Raw genomic sequence first — 22,371 nt, forward strand, 5'->3', positions numbered from 1 at the left:
TTTCCAACAGTCACCACATGCTATGTGTATAATGATGGTTGCAGAAATAATAAAGGCTGGTGTTTTAGTAATATGTAACAAAGATCAGATAGCCTCAAAAGTGACAGTGAAGGTAGAGCAGCTTGAAGCCGCAGAGATTTATCTCCTTCTTTCTGTGTTTGACTGCTGCTCTGTACATAATCTTGAAGTTTGTGTGCCCCATGGCTTTCTCTGCAAAAATAGCTTATCTTTGTGTCAGTAGGGAAGATGTTCTAGGGGGAAAAGGAATGAATGATAGGTAACATTTTCATTTAAGTACATAGTAATTCTGATAAAGCTGTTCATCATTAGCTGCCTAAGGTTACAGGGATCTAACCCAAAAACAAAACAAGATCTTGTGGATTGTGGAAGCGAAAGTTCCTCTTGGGATCCATAGGAAGGATTGTTAATTGACTGAAGTGCCAGGGAGGGTTTTATTATTTTGACTCAGTTTGGAGTTTCACAATGTTTTATTTAGCTTCCGTTGCAGAATTTTGTTTGTTCAAGTTGTTTCAAATTTTCGCTAGTAAATAGCTTACAGAGGAGAAAAGTGCTTTCTTCAGTGTTAAAATATTATGTTCATGTCATTCATTGGTAACATGGTTTTCCTCCCATATTATTTTATATGTGGTGTGCTATAAAGAAATGTAATGGAATCTGTCATCAGGGTTTCACACCCCAAACTGTTTATGTGTGCATGTAGATCTTTCAAGGACAAGTTCAGCAACACCACTACATGGCCAGTCCTTTCCTATATTACTGAGAAGTCCATCCTTGAATTGCTATGCAAATGAGGCTGTAGATATGAAACCTCTGTCACGCCAGCTCTATATGCTGCCTGCCGCCGCCTCCTCCTGCTTGACTGACAGCCTGTATACTATGTGACATCAGGCAAAGGAGCTGTCAGTTATGTCTGAGGAGGCAGCGCTGGGTGGGGAATAGAGCTGGTCTCATTTGTTACTCACTGACTTATGACACATGACAACTGAGGATGTGACATCATCTCTACAGGACTAGCAGTGATCCCCAATGGTTATGAAGCAGAGGGGGGATTGAATAGGCAACTAATCGTTGTTTTGGTATTGTTATACATTTCTTGAGGTTTTACATTTTTTTTGAACTCCCTGACACATTGTCTGATCTCTCAATGTTCATTTGTTTCCAATAAAGCATCCCTAGAATAGCATCGGTTATGCACCAGTGTTCTATAACACAAAACAAATACACTATACCACTGTGAGATAGATAAATGATAAATATGTTAATAGCAGCATATTATACAATTTTGCCTTTTTTACTTGCAGGACCTTTGTGTATGACAGTCGCAACAATCTACAGATGAGAGGCCTGGTGGTGTTACTTATTTCCAAAGCGGCAGGGCCTAGTAAGTCAGCAGATGACACTCTCCAACATGACATGGTTAGCGGTATTTATGCAAGGTGAGAAATATGTCATTTTTACTATCCACATGTAAAATATTTGTATTCTGCGTAACATTACTTTTGGTTTATCGTGCTTGTTTTAAATTTTCTTTTGCTTTACTAAAATAAAATCTTAAAATTGGGTTTTCACCTCCAAAATGCAAATTAAACTAATTAAACATTTATATATGGGACTTAGCCCTTATAAAAAGCATATCTTTAATACATATTTCATTGTTGTAGTTTCTTTACAAACTCTTTTTTTTCATCTGAAAATGATGGGAATGATGGGAGTTTGGTGCACCACTACGCCCCTAAATTTGCACCAAAGGCAGATTGCCACCACAAGATTGTCCAGTATAGTGCTGAACTCAAGCTACTGCCCACTGATGCTACAGGAGACACCAGTACACCCACAGTATGGGACTGGCCCACCTTTCATCAGTGGCTCCTATCAGCAGCCACGCACTACACTCGGGCAGCACGGTGGCTCAGTGGTTAGCGCTGGGGTCCTGGGTTCAAATCCTACCAAGGACAGCATCTGCAAGGAGTTTGTATGTTATCCTCATGTTTGTACTCCTGTTTCCTCCCACACCCCAAAGACATACTGATAGGGCATTTTGATTCTGAGCTGCTGTCTGTCAAGTACTGTGAACTTAATGGAGTTAGTCAGTAAAATAAAAGATAACACTGACCCAACCGGAAGTGTAGTCTTCATTGTTTCACAGATTAGGTCTACAACACCACTCATAGTCAATTACTTTAATTTACTTTTTATAGTGACAGACTCGCTTTAAGTGAATTCGTATTCATGTACAAAATAAAAATTACATTTTGATACTGAAGCTTTTTGGCAATGCAATCTGACTTTCTAGGTTTAATCTGCAGGTCAGGAACTAACAACCTAAGGCCATCTTATCCCATCTGTCTGTATTTACATCCATCAAAAATGGACTGTTTTTCTCTTTTGTCATCTGTTTAGCCTCTGTTTTACATCTGTCTTTTTCTCCCCCATTTTTAAAAACTAAAGAAGTTAAAGTGTCTGAACATTTTCTTACATTGGCACTTAGCATGGAATCCAATTAAAACAAATGGAAAACTGACCATTGTGTAAATAAAACATTTGGGGCCAAAACAACAGTTTAGTGGAAAAAAATTATTTTTTTGTTTTCACAGCCCAATCTTATAAAATTCTGCAAAGCACATGTGGGTTCAAAATGCTTATTAAAGGGAATCTGTCACCCTATTTTTCGCCTATCAGCTGCCGGCACCACCATTAGGGGCTTATCTACAGAATTCTGTAATGCTGTAGATAAGCCCCCAATGTAACCTGAAAGATAAGAAAAAAGAGTTAGATTATACTCACCCTGGCGTTCGGTCCGGTCCAATGGGTGTCGCCGTCCTGTCCGGCGCCTCCCATCTTCTAACGGTGACGTCCTCTTCTTTGCTGCCTGTTGTGGCTCCTGCGCAGGCGCACTGCTCTGCCCTGTTGAGGGCAGAGCAGAGTCCTGCAATGCGCAGGCGCCGGGAGAGGTCCGGCGCCTGCGCACTGCAGTATTCTGCTCTGCCCTCAGCAAGGCAGAGCAGTACGCCTGCGCCGGAGCCACGACAGGCAGCAAAGAAGAGGCCGTCACCGTTAGAAGAAGGGAGGCGCCGGACCGAATCACCCACCGGACCGAAACACCCATCGGACCAAGACCGGACCGCCCCCCGGTGAGTATAATTTAACTCCTTTTTCTTCTCTTTCAGGTTACATCAGGGGCTTATCTACACCATTACAGAATGCTGTAGATAAGCCCCTGATGTCGGTCCCGGCAGCTGATAGGCGAAAAATAGGGTGACAGATTCCCTTTAAAACTGTAGATGAATTCCTTTAAAGATGAATTTTGGGATCACTTATTGGGGATTTCTGATGTTTTGGCACCTCAGGGGCTCTGCAAATGCGACATCATGTCCACAATTTATTCCAGCCAAAATTTCTCTCCAAAGGAATAATGCTCCTTCCCTTCCTAGCTCTTCTGTGTGCCCAAACAGTAGTTTCTGACCAAACGTTGAGTATTGCAACATTCAGGAGAAATTACATAACAAATTGTGGGATCCATTTTTTTTTATGTTCGCCTTTGTGAAAATTAAATTTTTTAGACTGCATCAGCATTTTCGTGAGAAAAATTTAATTTTTCATTTCCACAGCCCAATGTTGTAAAATGCTGTTAAGCACCTCCGCTTTCATAATGCTCTGTACACCCCAAGATGAATTCCTTGTGGGTTGATGTTTTCAAAAGTGGGATAAATTTTCGGGGGTTTCTGTTATTTTGTCTCCTCAGGGGCCCTACAAATTCAACCTTCTTCCAAATTTTATACCATTCAAATTTATGTTCTAAAAAAGAGCTCCTTCCCTTTTAAGCTCTGCTGTATGGTCATCTAACAGTTTCCAACCGCATCTGGGGTATTGCCACATTTGGGACAAATCTTTTGGGTTCATTTTCATCTATTGCCCATTGTGAAAATGAAAAATCTGAAACTAAAGCAACATTTTAGAGGAAAAAATGAAATTTTTATTTTTTTTACATTTCACTTTGAATTAATTGTTGTGAAGCATTTGAATTGTTAACAAACTTCCTGCATGTGGGTTTGAATAATTTGAGAGGTGCAATATTTAAAATGAGCTCTTGCTTGGGGATTTTCTGATCTATAAACCTCTCAGTGACTTTAAAATTAAAGTGGTCCATAAAATAAAACATTATTGTAAATTGCGTTAGAAAAAAATATTGAAAAAATAAATGTGTGAGTGGAGCCTATAGCGCACTAGTAGGAGGAAAAAACAGACTTCAGTTGTAGCATCTGTCATGGAGCTGACCTACATTTGCAAACATAAAACACACTTGATATTTTTCCAGAATACCCAGGAGATCTGTTAAAAAAAAATATATATATATATATATTTTTTTTTAGGCAAAACAAAAAATGCAATCAGCTGACAATTGACTGCTTCCTTGTTGGATGATTGCTGCCATGTTTGCACAGGCCAATAATTGTGAACTAGTGTTCTTATAAATAACCGTTCAGCAGAATACCTTTAGTATAGACTATTTAGGGCACAAACATTTCCTAATCCTTACTTGATCTTTTATGTAGATGTTTTAAGTAACTTGTGATTTATATTTTTGTAGGTATTGATTTTTTTTTTGCAGTGGTTTCTTATTTTGTTTTGTTTTTTTCCACATGTTAAATAACGTTTGTAAGGTTCCTTCGATTTAAATAACATTATTTTTTTTCTGTTTTATATGAAATTCCACTTTTTCTTCTTTATAGTTAACTGCCAGCTTTGAATTTGATACTTAAGTTGGTAACATAAACTTCAGTATTTTAGAGAGAAATGGAAAAGTGTTTGGGATTAAGTAGCAGAGACAATTTTTTCCTTTAGTGGATTGAACAGAACATCGGGTTACAAGTAAAATTCGTGAAGCCCATCAGTATAGCATCCAATAAAGTTTGGCCTTTATGTGAAAGAGCTATGTAGTGCTTGGCTTGACGGTGTGCAGTATTATGGTCCCATGGTAACCAAATGGATGTCCATTAATCAAACTCAAAGTAGTCAAGAGTGTGGAAATCTACTTCTAGTAATATACAACAAGGACATTTGTTTCTCTGCGGAACAAGACTCACTTCTGTTATTTGTTGCACAGTATATTTCGAACTATAATATGCACCGGACCATAAGACGCACCTAGGTTTAGAGGAGGAAATTAGAAAAAAAAATTGAATAAAAAATATGGTCAATTCTGTACTAATATCCCCTATCCTAGTATATATGGTCTCCTCATCCCCATCCTGGTATGGATGGCCCCCTCATCCCCATCCTGGTATGCATGGTCCCCTCATGCCTGCCCTGTTATACATGGTCCCTTCATCCCTATACTGGTATGCATGGCCCCCTCATCCCTATCCTGGTATGCATGGCCTCCTCATCCCTATACTGGTATTCATGGCCTCCACATCCCTATCCTGGTATGCATGGCCACCTCATCCCTAGTATAGTAGGCATGTCCCTCTTATCCCTATCCTTGTATGCATGGCCTTCTTATCCCTATCCTGGTAGGTATGGTCTCCCTCATCACTATCTGTTTATGCAGGGCCCCCATCTCCACCTGGTATGCATGGCCCCATCTTTATCCTGGTATGATTGGCCCCATCAGATAAACCTAAAAATAAACATACACCATTAAAATTACCTTCCTGTGCTCCCTCGCAGCGTCTTGTTCCGATGCCAGCAGATGCTTTGATTCTAAGCAGCACAACCCGAGGACAGGTGCTGGAATACTCATTGCGCTCCAGGCCGGGACTATGTGTGTTGAGAACAGTGAATATTCATTGCTTTTTAATAGCGGGCACAGTGTTAGCTGCAGCCGCCAGCTTCCTGCAGCTGCCGGGTGTTCGCATGTGCACACTACTAAAGGAAATTAATATTCATTGCATTCCACGCCCACGGGAGTGGCAAGCAGTGAATATTCATTCCCTTAAGTAGCGGGCGCACGTGAAAGGCTGGCAGCTGCAGGAAGACGGTTCTGCAGCTAACAGTGTTTCCACTGTTGAAGAGAAATTAATATTCACTGCTTTCCACTCCCATGGGCGTGAATGCAGTGAATATTCTTTTCTCTTTAGCAGCGAGCACAGCAATTGGCTGCAGCCGCCAGCTCCTGCCTTCTGTGACCTGCTGCTGCCTTCTGTGACCGCTGACGCTCCCCCACCTCCCCATCCACAGCCAAAGCAGGTACATCCAGACTTTAAGATGCACCCCCAATTTTTGTCCACATTTTTCGAGGAGAAAAGTGCACCTTATAGGTATTCAGTTTTACTTTAGAAAAAAAAAATACTGTGATGGCATAATATTACAGAATAAATGAGAGTCGGATGAAAAACTCATATATGTTATGCTTTCTTTTCTCCACAATACACTTCATACTATATAACAAATTCATTGTTTAACATATAGGATTGAGACCCATACAGTTGTGGCCAAAAGTATTGACACCCCTGCAATTCTGTCAGATAATACTCAGTTTCTTCCTGAAAATGATTGCAAACACAAATTCTTTGGTATTATCTTCATTTAATTTGTCTTAAATGAAAAAACACAAAAGAGAATGAAGCAAAAAGCAAAGCATGATCATTTCACACAAAACTCCAAAAATGGGCCAGACAAAATCATTTCACACAAAACTCCAAAAATGGGCCAGACAAAAGTATTGGCACCCTCAGCCTAATACTTGGTTGCACACCTTTAGCCAAAATAACTGCGACCGACCGCTTCCAGGAACCATCAATGAGTTTCTTACAATGCTCTGCTGGAATTTTAGACCATTCTTCTTTGGCACACTGCTCCAGGTCCCTGATATTTGAAGGGTGATTTCTCCAAACTGCCATTTTTAGATCTCTCCACAGGTGTTCTATGGGATTCAGGTCTGGACTCATTGCTGGCCACCTTAGAAGTCTCCAGTGCTTTCTCTCAAACCATTTTCTAGTGCTTTTTTATAGTGTGTTTTGGGTCACTGTCCTACTGGAAGACCCATGACCTCTGAGGGAGACCCAGCTTTCTCACACTGGGCCCTACATTATGCTGCAAAATTTGTTGGTAGTCTTCAGACTTCATAATGCCATGCACACGGTCAAGCAGTCCAGTGCCAGAGGCAGCAAAGCAACCCCAAAACATCAGGGAACCTCTGCCATGTTTGACTGTAGGGACCGTGTTCTTTTCTTTGAATGCCTCTTTTTTTCTCCTGTAAACTCTATGTTGATGCCTTTGCCCAAAAAGCTCTACTTTTGTCTCATCTGACCAGAGAACATTCTTCCAAAACGTTTTAGGCTTTTTCAGGTAAGTTTTGGCAAACTCCAGCCTGGCTTTTTTATGTCTCGGGGTAAGAAGTGGGGTCTTCCTGGGTCTCCTACCATACAGTCCCTTTTCATTCAGATGCCGACAGATAGTACGGGTTGACACTGTTGTACCCTCGGACTGCAGGGCAGCTTGAACTTGTTTGGATGTTAGTCGAGGTTCTTTATCCAACATCTGCACAATCTTGCGTTGAAATCTCTTGTCAATATTTATTTTCCGTCCACATCTAGGGAGGTTAGCCACAGTGCCATGGGCTTTAAACTTCTTGATGACACTGTGCACGGTAGACACAGGAACATTCAGGTCTTTGGAGATGGACTTGTAGCCTTGAGATTGCTCATGCTTCCTCACAATTTGGTTTCTCAAGTCCTCAGACAGTTCTTTGGTCTTCTTTCTTTTCTCCATGCTCAATGTTGTACACACAAGGACACAGGACAGAGGTTGAGTCAACTTTAATCTATGTCAGCTGGCTGCAAGTGTGATTTAGTTATTGCCAACACCTGTTAGGTGCCACAGGTAAGTTACAGGTGCTGTTAATTACACAAATTAGAGAAGCATTACATGATTTTTCGAACAGTGCCAATACTTTTGTCTACCCTCTTTTTTATGTTTGGTGTGGAATTATATCCAATTTGGCTTTAGCACAATTCTTTTTTTGTTTTTTCATTTAAGACAAATTAAATGAAGATAATAATAACAAAGAATTTGTGTTTGCAATCATTTTCAGGAAGAAACTGTGTATTATCTGACAGAATTGCAGGGGTTCAATACTTTTGGCCACAACTGTATACTGCCAGCTATTGAGATATGTCCCACCAATGAAGCCTACAGTGGGTACAAAAAGTATTCATACCCTTTTCACTGTTTCATTGCAGCCATTTGGTAAATTCAAAAAAGTTATTTTTTTGTTCTCACTAATGTACACACTGCACCCCATCTTGACTGGAAAAAAAAACAAATGTAGAAATTTTTGCAAATTTATTAAAAAAGAAAAACCGAAATATCACATGGTCATAAGTATTCAGACCCTTTGCTCAGGCACTCATATTTAAGTCACATGCTGTCCATTTCCTTGTGATCCTCCTTGAGATGGTTCTACTCCTTCATTGGAGTCCAGGTGTGTTTAATTAAACTGATAGGGCTTGATTTGTAAAGGCACACACCTGTCTATATAGGATCTCACAGCTCACAGTGCATGTCAGACCAAATGAGAATCATGAGGTCAAAGGAACTGGCCAAGGAGCTCAGAGACAGAATTGTGGCAAGGCACACATCTGGCCAAGGTTACAAAAGAATTTCTGCGGTACTCAAGGTTCCTAAGAGCACGGTGACCTCCATAATCCTTAAATGGAAGAAGTTTGAGACCACCAGAAGTTTTCCTAGACCTGGCCTGGCCGTCCAGCCAAACTGTGCAATCGTGGGAGAATATCCTTGGTGAGAGAGGTAAAGAAGAACCCCAAGATCACTGTGGCTGAGCTCCACAGATGCATCAGGGAGATGGGAGAAAGTTCCATAAAGTCAGCTATCGCCAGTTGTGCCTTTATGGTAGAGTGGCCTGACGGAAGCCTCTCCTCAGTTCAAGACATATGAAATCCTGCATAGAGTTTGCTAAAATAACACATGAAGGACTCCCAGACTATGAGAAATAAGATTCTCTGGTCTGATGAGATAAAATTTTTTGGTGATAATTCTAACCGATATGTGTGGAGCAAACCAGGCACTGCTCATCACCTGCCCAATACAATCCCAACAGTGAAACATGGTGGCACCATAATGCTATGGTGGTGTTTTTCAGCTGCAGGGACAGGATGACTGGTTGCAATTGAAGGAAACATGAATGCGGCCAAGTACAGAGATATCCTGGATGAAAACCTCTTCCAGTTTGCTCTGGACCTCAGACTTGGCTGAAGGTTCACCTTCCAACAAGACAGTGACCCTAAGCACACAGCTAAAATAACAAAGGAGTAGCTTCAGAATAACTATGTGACCATTCTTGACTGGCCCAGCCAGAGCCCTGACCTAAACCCAATTGAGCATCTCTGGAGAGACCTGAAAATGGTTGTCCACCATCTTAACCTGATGGAACTGGAGAGGCTCTGCAAGGAAGAATGGCAGAGGATCCCCAAATCCCAGGTGTGAAAAATTTGTTGCATCTTTCCCAAGAAGATTCATGGCTGTGCTAGCTCAAAAGGGTGCTTTTACTCAATACTGAGCAAAGGGTCTGAATATTTATGACCATGTGATATTTCAGTTTCTCCTTCGCCTCATTGGGCGCACAGGTACTGTGGGTGTATGCTACTGCCGCCTGGAGGCTGACCCTAAGTGAAAAAAAGAGGTTAGCTCCTCCGCCGTATACACCCTCGCCCCGATTGCGGGCGGAATCAGTTCTTGCTTAGTGTCCGTTGGAGGCACACATCTGGTCTTTTTTCCAGACTCTGTCATTTTTTTCCTTTTTTCTATGAAGACGAGACAGGGGCAACGGACCCTATTGAAAGAGTCTGATCTCCCCAAACCAACAACGGGCGAGCACGTGCGAGTGTCGCCTCCACGTATCCTCTCTCGCGTCGTGGGACATGATGCCGGACTAAGCCCTGACCACCCTAAGGTAGTGAAACCCTAGGCTGTACAGAGGCCTGCAAATAGTCCGTGTGGCCCCCACTGCATCACCAATGCCAGACAGCGGTGATGGAAGGCGGAGGACGGTCCCTCTCCTCATCCCTTAAAGGGAAGACGGAGTGAGGGTGCCTGCCCCGTCCTTAGTATATTTTTTGCAGCCCCCCAACCTGAAGATCATCCGGATGTCTAGGGGTGAGGCGTGGAAGGAGGTGGGCTGGCAGGGCTCCTGTAGACCCCCGGGTCAGCACTTAGTTTTCGGCCCACACCCTCAGGCATCCGCGGGGTGCGCCACACAGTGTGGCAGGCGGACGCGCATTTTTTTCCCTGCCCAGGTCCCGTCCCGGGTCCGGTCGCACGCCAAAAATTTAGTCCCCGGCTTCTGCCGGAGCTAGGCCGTGGGCGGATGTCCCGTCCCCGTGACGCAGCCACTTCTGGCGGACCCGCCCCCCGGGACCTCGTGTGAACGCCGGAAATTTAGTCCCCGGCTTTTGATGGAGCTAGGCCGTGGACAGAAGCTCCACCCCAATGACGTCCCAGCGGTTGTCTCTCCTTTAGAGGGCCCACCCAAACGCCAAAGAGCAGCTGGTCGGCAGGCTGGACACCTAAGGGGAGCCAGGACGGGGGACACAGGACTGGGGTAAGTGCTACCCCTGGAGGAGGAAGGCCACCCTCTGTTTCTTACCAGAGGCTAAGCAGTTTTTTTGCCTTCGGCATATCACTTAGCGGGGCCACCATGTCCAGAAATGCTAAGGCGCACACATTCCTGTATGTTGCGTGCACCTCCTGTCAGTCCACCTTCCCGCATGCGCAAACTAAACAGATTTGTGAAGCTTGCGATTCCGAATGTGCCCAGGAGCCCTCCTGTTATGAATGGGTCACCGTGGAGGAAAAAAACCTAAACAAGCTAAGCCCCAGAAAACTATGGTAACTATGCAGATTGCAGATCCCTGATCCTAACCACACAACTAGCAGCAGCCGTGGAGCGTGCCTGCGATGAACCTAGACGCCTCGTCACGGCCGGAGGACTAAATAAGCCTAAAGCAAGAAAAGGGGAAAACTAACTGCCCCAGAGCAGACCCCAAAGGAATAGACAGCCCCCACACATGTATTGACGGTGAAACAAGATGAAAACACAAACATAGGCAGGAAAATAGGCTGAGCAAACGATGGGGCCCAAACTAACTAGAAAGGATAGGAAAGGAAAGACACTGTCTGCAATCTGCCAAAAACCCTACAAATATAATGTCCAACACTTCTGAAAACAAAATTAACCCTAAAGTCACTAGACTTCCACTATATCAGCATTCTGAAATATTCTGAGGCAGAGCAAAAAGAGGCCAATCTAATAAGGGCCAAAAAGCAAATTGGCAAATACAGATAAGTAAGAGTGGAAATCCAGCACAGCCCCAGCCGGGGCTGACTGACCACACAAAAAACTGAATAGACTAACAAAATCAAGTGTGAACATTAGCATAAAAACTTAGCTTGAGCTGACTGGAACAGAGCTGAGGGCCAAGACTTGACAAGCCAGAAGGAATCACCAGCACAAGAATAGGGCATCGGCTGTCTTAAATCCAGTCTGACATTCCTGAGGTCCAATCGTCATCCTCCTTATCAGGTGGCAGATCTCCACTGATTAAATCAGCCTCACTACCTCCTGTTTCCACCAGAGGGAGCCTGGAAGGAGAACTCACAACTGGTAGACCAGAAAATGAACTCACAACACCCTCCCCTGCGACTGAGCCCAGTGCACCTAGTCCCCTGGAATGGGCTCTATCTCTGTCGCAATCCATATTATCGCTTAGGAGAGCAATCGAGTCCCTTCGAGCCCCAGATAGGGGCAAGGATAGCGGATCACCTGTCTTAGAGGGGTCCTCTACCTCACAAGTGCCTCCGGCCTGCAGGGGCCACTCTCACTCTAGGCAGACGCGTGGGAAACGAGCCCACACAGCGTCTCCCGGGCCATCTGGTGCTTCGGCATCTTTAAGCTCTGCCTCTCGCTTGCCTTCACCAGTGGTCGTTAACTAGCAAGGCTCAGATTACGACTTGGATGAGCCGCTTGATTCAGGTACTCCAGAGTACCAAGAAACAGTCGACAGTCTCATTGAGGCCGTCAACCAGACTTTTGGGGTTGAGGATGATTCCACCTTGGCCTTAGGTCACAAGGTGTCAAGGTGTCATTTAAGCGAGTAAAGCTTCCACATAGAGTTTTTAGCTCTCACCCTGAGTTTGAGGACATAGTGCAACAACACAGGGAGCGGCCATACAGGCGTTTCTCAGGTCAAAAGGCGCTCGAGGCGAGTTACCCGTTCGCCCCTGATCTCTGTAAGAAATGGGCAGAGTCCCCAACGGTAGATAAACCCATGTCACGCTTGGCCTCTAAAACCCTGTTATCCATACCTAGTGGATCCGCTATCAAGGATCCCACTGACCGTCTCATAGAGAGTTTGGCCCGCTTAGTATTTGAGGCATCAGGTTCAGCACTCTTCCTCATTTGCGGCAACTTGGGTAGCAAAGGCCATGATGGCTTGGTCAGAATCATTGAACAGGGCCTTGCAAGGTATGGACCTACCAGCAGAGGTATCAGAGATCGCAAGTCAAATCACTTTGGCCGGAGAATACTTAATGCATCTTTGGATGCGGCCAACTGCGCGGCACTCGCTGCGGCAAATGCAATCTCCATTAGGAGGGCTTTATGGTTGAGGACATGGCGGGCAGACTCAACCTCCAAGAAATCCCTGACTTCCTTGCCTTATCAGAGCGGTCGTCTGTTTGGAGAGAAATTAGATCAGCTTATCTCTGATTCTACGGACGGAAAGAGCAGTTTTCTCCCTCAGCAAAGGGTCAAACAGCCCTTTCATCACCAACCTCAGACACGGTTTCGGTCCTTTCGCAACCCCGGGTGGGCTGCAGCAACTAATCCCGCCGCTTCAGGTCGTCACAGCCAGGACAGGGATCGGCAGGTTTCATGTAGAACCAACCTGTTGGGGAGAATGCGTAACCACCAGCCCAGATCAAGGGGACCTAGGTCCCAGAGATCTTCAGCCAAATGACTCGAGGCAATTTCAATGCGACACCGGCAGGGTAGGTGGCCGCCTGCTTTGATTTCGCCACGCCTGGCTCCGTCACTCACGACACCTGGGTAAGAGAGCTGGTGTCCTCGGGGTACAAGATAGAATTCATCAAATACCCTCCAAGACGTTTTTTTCTTTCCCGTCCTCCCAAAGTGATTGCCCAGGCAAGGGCTTTACTCAAGGCCATCAAATTACTCCAGCACAACGGAGTCATTGTTCCCGTACTGGAGAGCGAGAAATTTCAGTGGTTCTACTCCAACCTGTTCACGGTGCCCAAAAAAGATGGGGCCGTCAGGCCCATTCTGGACCTAAAGCTCCTGAACAAGTTTATCAGGATCAGGCACTTCCGGATGGAGTCTCTCCGTTCAGTCATATCTGCCATGGGGCAGGGAGAATACTTGGCCTCTATCGACATCCAAGACGCCTACTTACATATCCCCATTTTTCCCCCGCACCAAAGGTTTCTGCGCTTCGCCATTAACGACCTGCATTTCCAGTTCGCAGCACTGCCCTTCGGGCTGGCCACCACTTCCAGGGTATTCACAAAGGTCATGGCGGTCGTCATGGCCACCCTTCACTCCCGGGGCATAGTCATCTTTCCGTTCGGCTTCAGTCAGGCAACGCCACAGCTGTGGCTTACATAAATCATCAGGGAGGCACCCGCAGCAGGGCAGCCAACCACTCGGCGATATCGGCAGTCCACATCCCGGGCGTAGAGAGCTGGGTGGCAGACTTTCTCTGCTGGCAGGGTCTCGCATCCGGGGAATGGTCAATATACCCCGAGATTTTCCTGCAGATTTGCCAACGATGGGGGACACCGGATGTGGACGTGATGGCCTCCAGAGTGAACGCCAAGGTGCCTGCGTTTGTCGCTCTGTCTTGGGACCCGCAGGCAGTTGCCGTGGATGTGCTGGTTCTGCCATGGAACCAGTTTCGCCTCCCATACCTATTTCCCCCGCTGCCACTGCTTCCAAGAGTCATCAAGAAGATCAAGGCAGAAGGGGTTCCAGTAATTCTGCTGGCCCCAGATTGGCTCCGTCGAGCATGGTACGCAGACCTGGTACAGCTACTCTCCGACGTACCTTGGCGCCTGCCAGAGCGCCCAGACTTACTTTCCCAGGGCCTGATCTGCCACCCGAACTCAGGGGCCCTGTGTTTGATGGCTTGGCCGTTGAATCCTGGATTCTAACCCAGGCTGAGTTCGGCCGCAAGGTGGTGGCTACGATGGTTAGCGCCCAGAAGCCTGCCTCAGCACGTATTTATGACCACACCTGGAAGATTTTCTTCACATGGTGTCGGGACCATGGTTGTTCTCCACTGAGATTTTCTATTCCCAATATCTTGGCTTTTCTCCAGTCTGGCCTAGACTCAGGCGTGGCCCCAAGTTCCCTCAGGAGACAAATATCGGCCTTATCCGTCCTGTTCCAGCGCAGGATTGCCACCAATCTGCAGGTAAAGACTTTCATTCAGGAAGTCTCCCACTTGGTACCTCCCTATAACGCCTATGGACGCCTGGGACCTTAACCTGGTCCTAAGTGTTCTGCTGGAAGCTCCATTTGAACCGTTGCAAGATGTCTCCTTATCCTACCTTTCCTGGAAGGTAGTGTTTGTTGTGGCGATAACATCGATCAGGCGGGTCCCAGAGCTGGCAGCTCTATCCTGCCAAGCCCCGTTTCTCACCATCCACAAGGATAAGGTGGTTCTCAGACCAGCCCCTCCCTTTTTGCCGAAGGTTGTTTCCTCGTTCCACATCAATGAGGATATTGTCTTGCCCTCTTTTTGTCCAGCACCGGTACACCATGTGGAAAAGGCTCTGCATACGTTGGACCTGGTGAGAGCTCTCAGGAGGTACGTGTCGCGGACGGCACCCTTCCGTCAGACAGACACGCTGTTCGTGCTTCCCGAGGGGCACGGGAAGGTATTTGCTGCCTCAAAATTGACCATAGCCAGGTGGATTCGTTTGACTATTCAGGAGTCTTACCGCATCAGAGGCACACCAGTTCCAGCAGGGATCAGAGTGCATTCTACTCGGGCAGTGGGCGCCTCTTGGGCTCTTCGGCACAAGGCATCGGCGGAACAGGTTTGCAAGGCTGCAACCTGGTCCAGCCTGCACACATTCGCGAAGCATGACAATATCCATACTCAGGCTTCGGCAGATGCGAGTCTGGGTAGAAGGATTCTCCAAGCAGCGGTGGCACACCTTTAGACAGGAGGTGCATGTAGCTTGGATCGGTGAGTCAACTTCCCACCCAGGGACTGCTTTAGGATGTCCCACAGTACCTGTGTCCCCCAATGAGGCGAAGGAGAAACATGGATTTTTGTGATAAACTCACCGTAAAATCCTTTTCTCCGAGACGCTCATTGGGGGACACAGCACCCACCCTGATAGCCAAATTGGGTTCTGTTTGTTTAATTAATATGCTTTTTTGAATGATATTAGGGTGGTGTTTATCTAGACATGTTGTTACCTGCATTAAGGTTGATGTTGTCTGATTTTTGTTTGATCTCCTACTGCTTTTGCACCAAACTAATTCTGCCCGCAATCGGGGCGAGGGTGTATATGGCGGAGGAGGTGCTAACCTCTTTTTTTCACTTAGTGTCAGCCTCCAGGCGGCAGTAGCATACACCCACAATACCTGTGTCCCCCAATGAGCGTCTTGGAGAAATGGATTTTACGGTGAGTTTATCACAAAAATCCATGTTTTTCTTTTTTAATAAATTTGCAAAAATTTCTACATTTCTGTTTTTTTTTCATCAAGATGGGGTGCAGAGTGTACATTAATGAGAAAAAAATGAACTTTTTTGAATTTACCAAATGGCTGCAATGAAACATAGTGAAAAATGTAAAGGGGTTTGAATACTTTCCGTACTCACTGTATATCTATCTAACAGAGCCCACCACATGCTACTTTCAGTGAAGATGTGGTCTGAATTCCCATACAAATGAACTGGAATTCCTGACCACTTCTCCATTGACATTGGCACACACAAGGGCCCAATTTTCACATGAGTTTCAGTTACCATTCGTGGAATCTACATTTACTATGCATTTATGGTGTATCCAGTGGATGTGTCATAAAAGTATGAGATGGGAATATTGCTGTATCCTGTGTTCAAAGGTGCACAACTTTAAAGCTGGTCACATCCACAAATATAATCTTTATAAACTGTAAACTGTAATCGTACTGACTGGAGCATTATATCGCCAGGTCATTTTTAGCGCACATTTAACACTGTAAAAACAAAAAAAAGGTAGAATTGTATTTTTTCACTATTTCACTGTACAGTTTTCCTGATGTTTCAGTACATTATTTGGTAAAATAAGGGATGTCATTCAAAACTACAACTCATCCCTCAAAATAAAGGCCTTTTGCCGCAATGAAAAGTGGTTAAAAAAGTTTTTCAGCACTTTGTTTCTGTTGATGGCGTATTATTAGGATTCAGATGAAAGAAAATAAAAAGGTATTCAGGACTTTCACATTACATCCTGCTTGGAAACGTGTTCAATCCATAAATTTTTTTATGTGCGTGTACAGTTTTTTCCTCCGTTACTTAATAAGAGAGGACAATCTGCTTATTTTGCAAAGGCTGCGCTATTCTCTGTTGGAGAGAAATGTAAAATGTAAAATGAATATTTAATTTAGATCTCACAAAGAGAGCAATTAAGGGCAAATTATACATGTCGTCTTAAAATGTGATCACTGCTTAGAATTCCCTATCTAATTGTTGTCACGGAGAACATTCTCTAAAGCAAAATAGTGGACCCTTGGTGGCCTCAACAATTTACATATTCTTACCATATACTGATTCATTTACACATTCAGTGCACCAACAAAAAAACTTTCTCTTCTGCTCAAAAAAATCAAAGTATCCTGTAACTACACTTCTGCATAAAAAGCTACTTATATGGATAGTTATTGATAATAAAGCTCACCCTCCTGGAAAACAAAGACTTTTTTATTAATGATATTTTGTACTATTTCTTCTTATCTTGTTTTTTAACAATGGCTGTTATTATCTATATTGTTATACAATATTTCTATGTAAAGAATAGAATGCCTGTTCTCTGTATATGTGCATCAACAATGCTATCATTCAAAGAAAATGCTGGGTTGTTGAACGAGAAATATTATTGTTTTTTTAATGGCCTTCATCTTGTTTTTGAACTATGACGACTTGATGGATGAGCGCTCTGTAGTAAGATCACTCTTGTGCAAATCTAGATAGGTCCACCAGGGTCTTCTCTGCCATTAGCTTGATAGTATCAAGCCAATTGGTTGCTGGTTTTCCTGTTTGCCTTGTTCCTTATATTCTTCCGACAATGATGTCCTTCTCCAGTGATTGCTCTCTTCGTATGTGTCAAAAGTAGGGAAGTCTAAAGTATTAATAGTCCAAGGTCAACAAAAGTCAAGTGCCATAAAAAAAACTTTAAAAATTATAATTTTTATTGGATATGCTTTAAGATATATGAACAGGACAGACAAGAACGCGAAAAAAAAATAATATCCACCCTGATAGGCCCTAGGTAGTATCGCAGAGGTAGATGTCTGCTAAAAGTAGATGACATGTAAGCTATAAAATAGCATGATGGAGAAAAATGTCAGACAAATCACATAGAGCACCCTATGAGAATAAGATCCAAAAACAGGAAATGGGGAACGTTCCTGGACTGAACTACATATGAACCAAGAAGACCATGATAAAATTACCATAATAAGCAATATGTGAAAATGAGCATAAACCTGTGTGGTAGCCAAAGGAGCACCCCTGACTCGAGTTTCACGTACAGCTTCCTCCGAGGCGTTCTGTGTGATTTGTCTGTCATTTTTCTCTAAAAGGCAATTCTTTAGCCTACATGTCATCTACTTTTAGTAAACATCTGCCTCTGGGATACTTATCCTTATAAGTTTGGATCCTCTTTGCCTCATTGTGGTATGTTATTTGTTGTATTTAGGTACCGTATATACTCGCTTATAAGCCGAGATTTTCATTTTTTTGGCTGAAAGGCCCCCTCTCGCCTTATACGTGAGTCATATACGCCAGGGGGTCGAAGGGGGAGCGGGGGTGTCTGATCATACTTACCCCCCAGCGCATCTCTGCAGACCCCTGCTTCTCCCACGGTCTCAGGCTCCTTCCTTCAGCGATCATGTGGTACCGCTCATTAAAGTCATGAATATGCGCATATTCATGACTTTAATGAGCGGTACCACGTGACCGCTGAAGGAAGGAGCCTGAGACCGTGGGAGAAGCGGGGCTGCAGAGACCGTGCCAGGAGGGGGTGAGTATATGCATTATTCACCTGTCCCCAGTCCACCACTGCGCGCCGCTCTGTCCTCCAAGTCCTCTGGCTGTGACTTTCAGGTCAGAGGGCGCGATGACGTAGTTAGTGCGCGCCGCGCTCACTGCCTGAACGTCACTGACAGAGGACCCGGAAGACAGAGCGGCTCGCAGCGGTGGACCGGGGACAGGTGAATATCTCATGTGCCGGAGCCCTGAGCCAGCAGTGACACCGGCACCTGTCCCCTATAGCGCGCCGGTGTCCCCGCCTACTCAGGATACCGGCACCTGGCCCCCAGCGACGAGAGGTGAGTATGTCATTTTTTTATTTGCAGCAGCATATGGGGCCTATTCTATGGAGCATCTTATGGGGCAGCATATGGGTAATAATCTATGGATCATCTTATGGGGGCATAAGCTATGGAGCAGCATATGGGTCATAATCTATTGAGCATTATATGGGGCATAATCTATGGAGCATTTTATGGAGCATGGAGCATCTTATGGGGGCATAATCTATGGAGCATCTTATGGGGGCATAATCTATGGAGCAGCATATGGGGCCATAATCTATAGAGCATCTTATGGGGGCATAATCTATGAAGCATCTTATGGGGGCATAATCTATGGAGCAGCATATGGGGCCATAATCTATGGAGCAGCATATGGGGCATAATCTATGGAGCATCTTATGGGGCATAATCTATGGAGCATTTTATGGGGCCATAACCTTTATGGAGCAGCATATGGGGCATATTATTCTATGGATCATCTTATGGGGCCATTATTAACCTTTGTGCAGCATTATATGGGGTGTATTTTGTATGGAGCATCTTATGGGGCCATCATGAACTGTATGGAGCATTATATGGGGCTCCTGATTCAATATGGATATTCAAAAACATTTAACCTACTGATGTCTCAATTAATTTTTCTTTTATTGGTATCCATTTTTATTTTTGAAATGTACTGGTAGCTGCTGCATTTTCCACCCTAGGCTTATACTCTAATCAATAAGTTTTCCCTGTTTTTTTTGTCGCAAAATTAGGGGGGTTGGCTTATACTCGGGTCGGCTTATACACGAGTATATACGGTATTTTTGTTTGGTAGGACTGTATTTGTTCACCCTACACTTTTGAGGTGTAAATGCAATTCCTATCTGCATATGAATGTAAAGGTAACTATTATTGTTCAAGTGACTATTGATATTTGTGTGTACAGGCCCTGTGTGTGCCTTGCTTATCTCTGATGCTCTCCTTTTTAATGATTTTATATGTGCTGTGATTACTTATTAAAAAATTGTATTTTTATACATGGCTTGTACTCCCATGTGTTTGGAGGATTTTGTGGTTAATTATGTGAGAGAGCCCTTAAAATTTTGGCTCATTGGGTAACTAATTAAATAAAAAGTGATTGAAACATTTTTATACAAAATATGGACCCAGTGAAAACTACTGCTTTTCACGTTCCTGAGTCGAAATCAAAGTCGGGGAGCCAACATATGACATAATAGCTAAGTCTTTAAAAGGGTGGTCCAAAACTAAAGTTGATATTAATCCATAATATCTATCTATTTAATGTAATCTAACTGCATATTGTGAGGCATTGACTGGTGTCATATGTGAGGGTCGCTATGTGTCCCCCAGGATGGGCCCAGAAGCATAATAGATCCGCTGGAGTGCCTTGTGCTCACAACAAGTTGCCTGCGAGTCACAAGGCAGAATAAAAGTGAGTGTGAACTTGGTCAAGTTATGTGATCAAGGAATTTTTCAGGAAAACTAGGTATGGGCTTTTATTTTTTAAATGGACTGCCGGAAGGTAGTGGAGTCCGGTCCGTTTCCTCCAGCTCAGATCTTATAAGTGGCCCATGGCCACAGAGTCTGGAGAGAACAAAAAAATAACCCTACAAGAGGGTTTTGGGTGTGTCAGTTTTGGCCCTGCAAGCAGAGCAATGATCTGCAAAACACTCCCTGTGTGAGGCAACACAGGGCCAAGCGGAGCCAAAGGGTCTGGCAGCCCCTGCGTACTTGGCAGTGTGGTCGCTCACGGCAACCGGTCCTGGACAGTTTTGTGTTTTTCCTGGCTGCGATCCAGAGGATACAGTGTGCTGAGCACTGTGTGATTCCTGGCTGCGATCCGGAGGATACAGCGTGCTGAGCACTGTGTGATTCCTGGCTGCGATCCGGAGGATACAGCATGCAGAGCACTGTGTGATTCCTGGCTGCGATCCAGAGGATACAGCGTGCTGTGCACTGTGTGAGCATTAGACATTAAACACTTTTTTTTTTTAACTTGCTTGGGTCACTGCCTCATCACTGCACAGTGTGGACACCGCTGCATTACAATATCTAATATACTTTTTTTTTCTGCTTACATTTTGCTGACATTGTTTTGTTTGAGAAAACCTAGTGTATGCCAAGGTACTCATGTGATGTCACCAGGGGGCCTGGGGCTGCAGGCACTGCAGCAGCTGCTTTTTCTCAGACCCTGAAATGAAGTGTCATCAGTGACCTCTGTTTAAGGGGCTGGGCTAGTCCCTGCCCTACTGAGCATGTGTCAGTTGTCTATTCCAACAGATTCTCAGTTTAAGCTCTCTGTGTGATATTCCTTTTCAATATGTAGTGACAGTGTGCTCCCTCACCGGCTGTAATGCGAGTTGACAGTCCATCAAGAGAGCGTATTATAAGTGCTCATTTTAAAGAAGAGCACACCTCAATCAGAGAAAGCAGAGCCCAGCCCAGAAACAGACGTCCAAGAGAAAAAAAATTTAAATATTTAAATAAATTAAAGAGGAAATGTTAGGGACTTTTTAATTAAAGTATACTGTATTAGAAAAGCGATTAGATTGTTATCATAAATAGAGAGATATTTAGAATTAAAATCAACTTTGGCTTCAGACCTCCCCTTTATGGGGTTAAAGAGTCTGTGAGCCCAAACTAACAGCCTTAGAGGTGATATAGTCCCCTACAAAGATAGCATCTTTGGTGTTCTAATCAATACCCCATGCACTGAGCTATTTTGCCACATCTAGGATGCACCAAGGAGCATATTTGATTAAACTTCAGTTTCTGCAGAATGATGGCAGCGATTAGAACCTTTTTAGACATATGCATACATACACGCTGAGTTTTTCAAGCAGAATGTTTCTTTTTTCCTTAAGTCACCTTTTGAGGCATCTTTTTGGTTGTTTAATGTGACATCTTTTCTGTCTGCACTTTTTTTCTTCCCTTTTTTACGCTGTGTATATAAACTAGTGAGCAGCTTCCAAGCGGAAACCACATGAAGAATGCAGGTCACTTCTTTTAACTGCTTTGCATCTCTGGAAAGATCAAGTGGTCAAAAGAAGCTTCAAAGACTGAGCATATGAACAGATGTTCATTCTTTTTAGCGTATAGTAGTTTTTCAGGTAGGCTATGGAGCGGAGCCTCCCGAGAAAGACATCCTGTGCACATACCCTGTTTGTGCTTCGGGGCGGCCTATGGGCAGGTCTTTCCTTGGTTTCTCTGGCCTAGAGCAGGAAGATAAGACTCTGCTAACAGTCCTGCCCTGGAACACGGGCATATCATTAGCTGAAAACTTCCAACACTGATTACACAGGAACTACAAGACGGATTTCTTCACTCCAGTTATCATTTTAATCAGTTTACCAGTGGCAACATGACAGTGTCTGTAGTTTACTTAGCCAAATTCTGCTGACAAGTTCGCTTGAAAGAGGATCTGTTATCAATTCAAAAGGGGACAGTTTTGCTGTCCTTTAATTCCTGCTGCATACCTGATAGCAGTGACCAAAAACACTGATGGAACTCGGACCGTCTTTTGCATATGAGAAAAAGCACTGACACGTGAAGAAGCCATTATTCTGAATCTTCTGTTCTACTGAATTACACGCCCTTATCAGAAAGATGACTTTCTTCTAAATCTAAGGCACTCTTTAGCACTACTTATTCTACAGCTAGTTTTCCCTATAGTTTTTTGAAATATACATTACTGCAGGCACCGCTTAGCAGTGGGCAAATTGTAGTATGGTACATGTTTTCTTAGATGGCTGACATATCTGGACAAAAAGATTGATTTT

General features: G+C 44.2%; 1 protein-coding gene across 2 annotated transcripts in view; it reads left to right on the plus strand.

Annotated features, from left to right (window-relative positions):
* Positions 1 to 22,371, plus strand: part of PDSS2 (decaprenyl diphosphate synthase subunit 2) — a 353,108-nt gene that overhangs the window by 175,500 nt on the left and 155,237 nt on the right. For both annotated transcript variants that reach the window (XM_073576076.1, XM_073576077.1), the window contains exon 3: positions 1,323 to 1,457. In XM_073576076.1, coding sequence (XP_073432177.1) covers positions 1,323 to 1,457 — 135 coding nt within the window. The remainder of the gene's footprint in view (positions 1 to 1,322; positions 1,458 to 22,371) is intronic.

The sequence above is a fragment of the Dendrobates tinctorius genome, unplaced genomic scaffold, assembly GCF_039654945.1.
Source record: "Dendrobates tinctorius isolate UK_male_01 unplaced genomic scaffold, ASM3965494v1 ptg000046l, whole genome shotgun sequence".
Taxonomy (NCBI): Eukaryota; Metazoa; Chordata; class Amphibia; order Anura; family Dendrobatidae; genus Dendrobates; species Dendrobates tinctorius.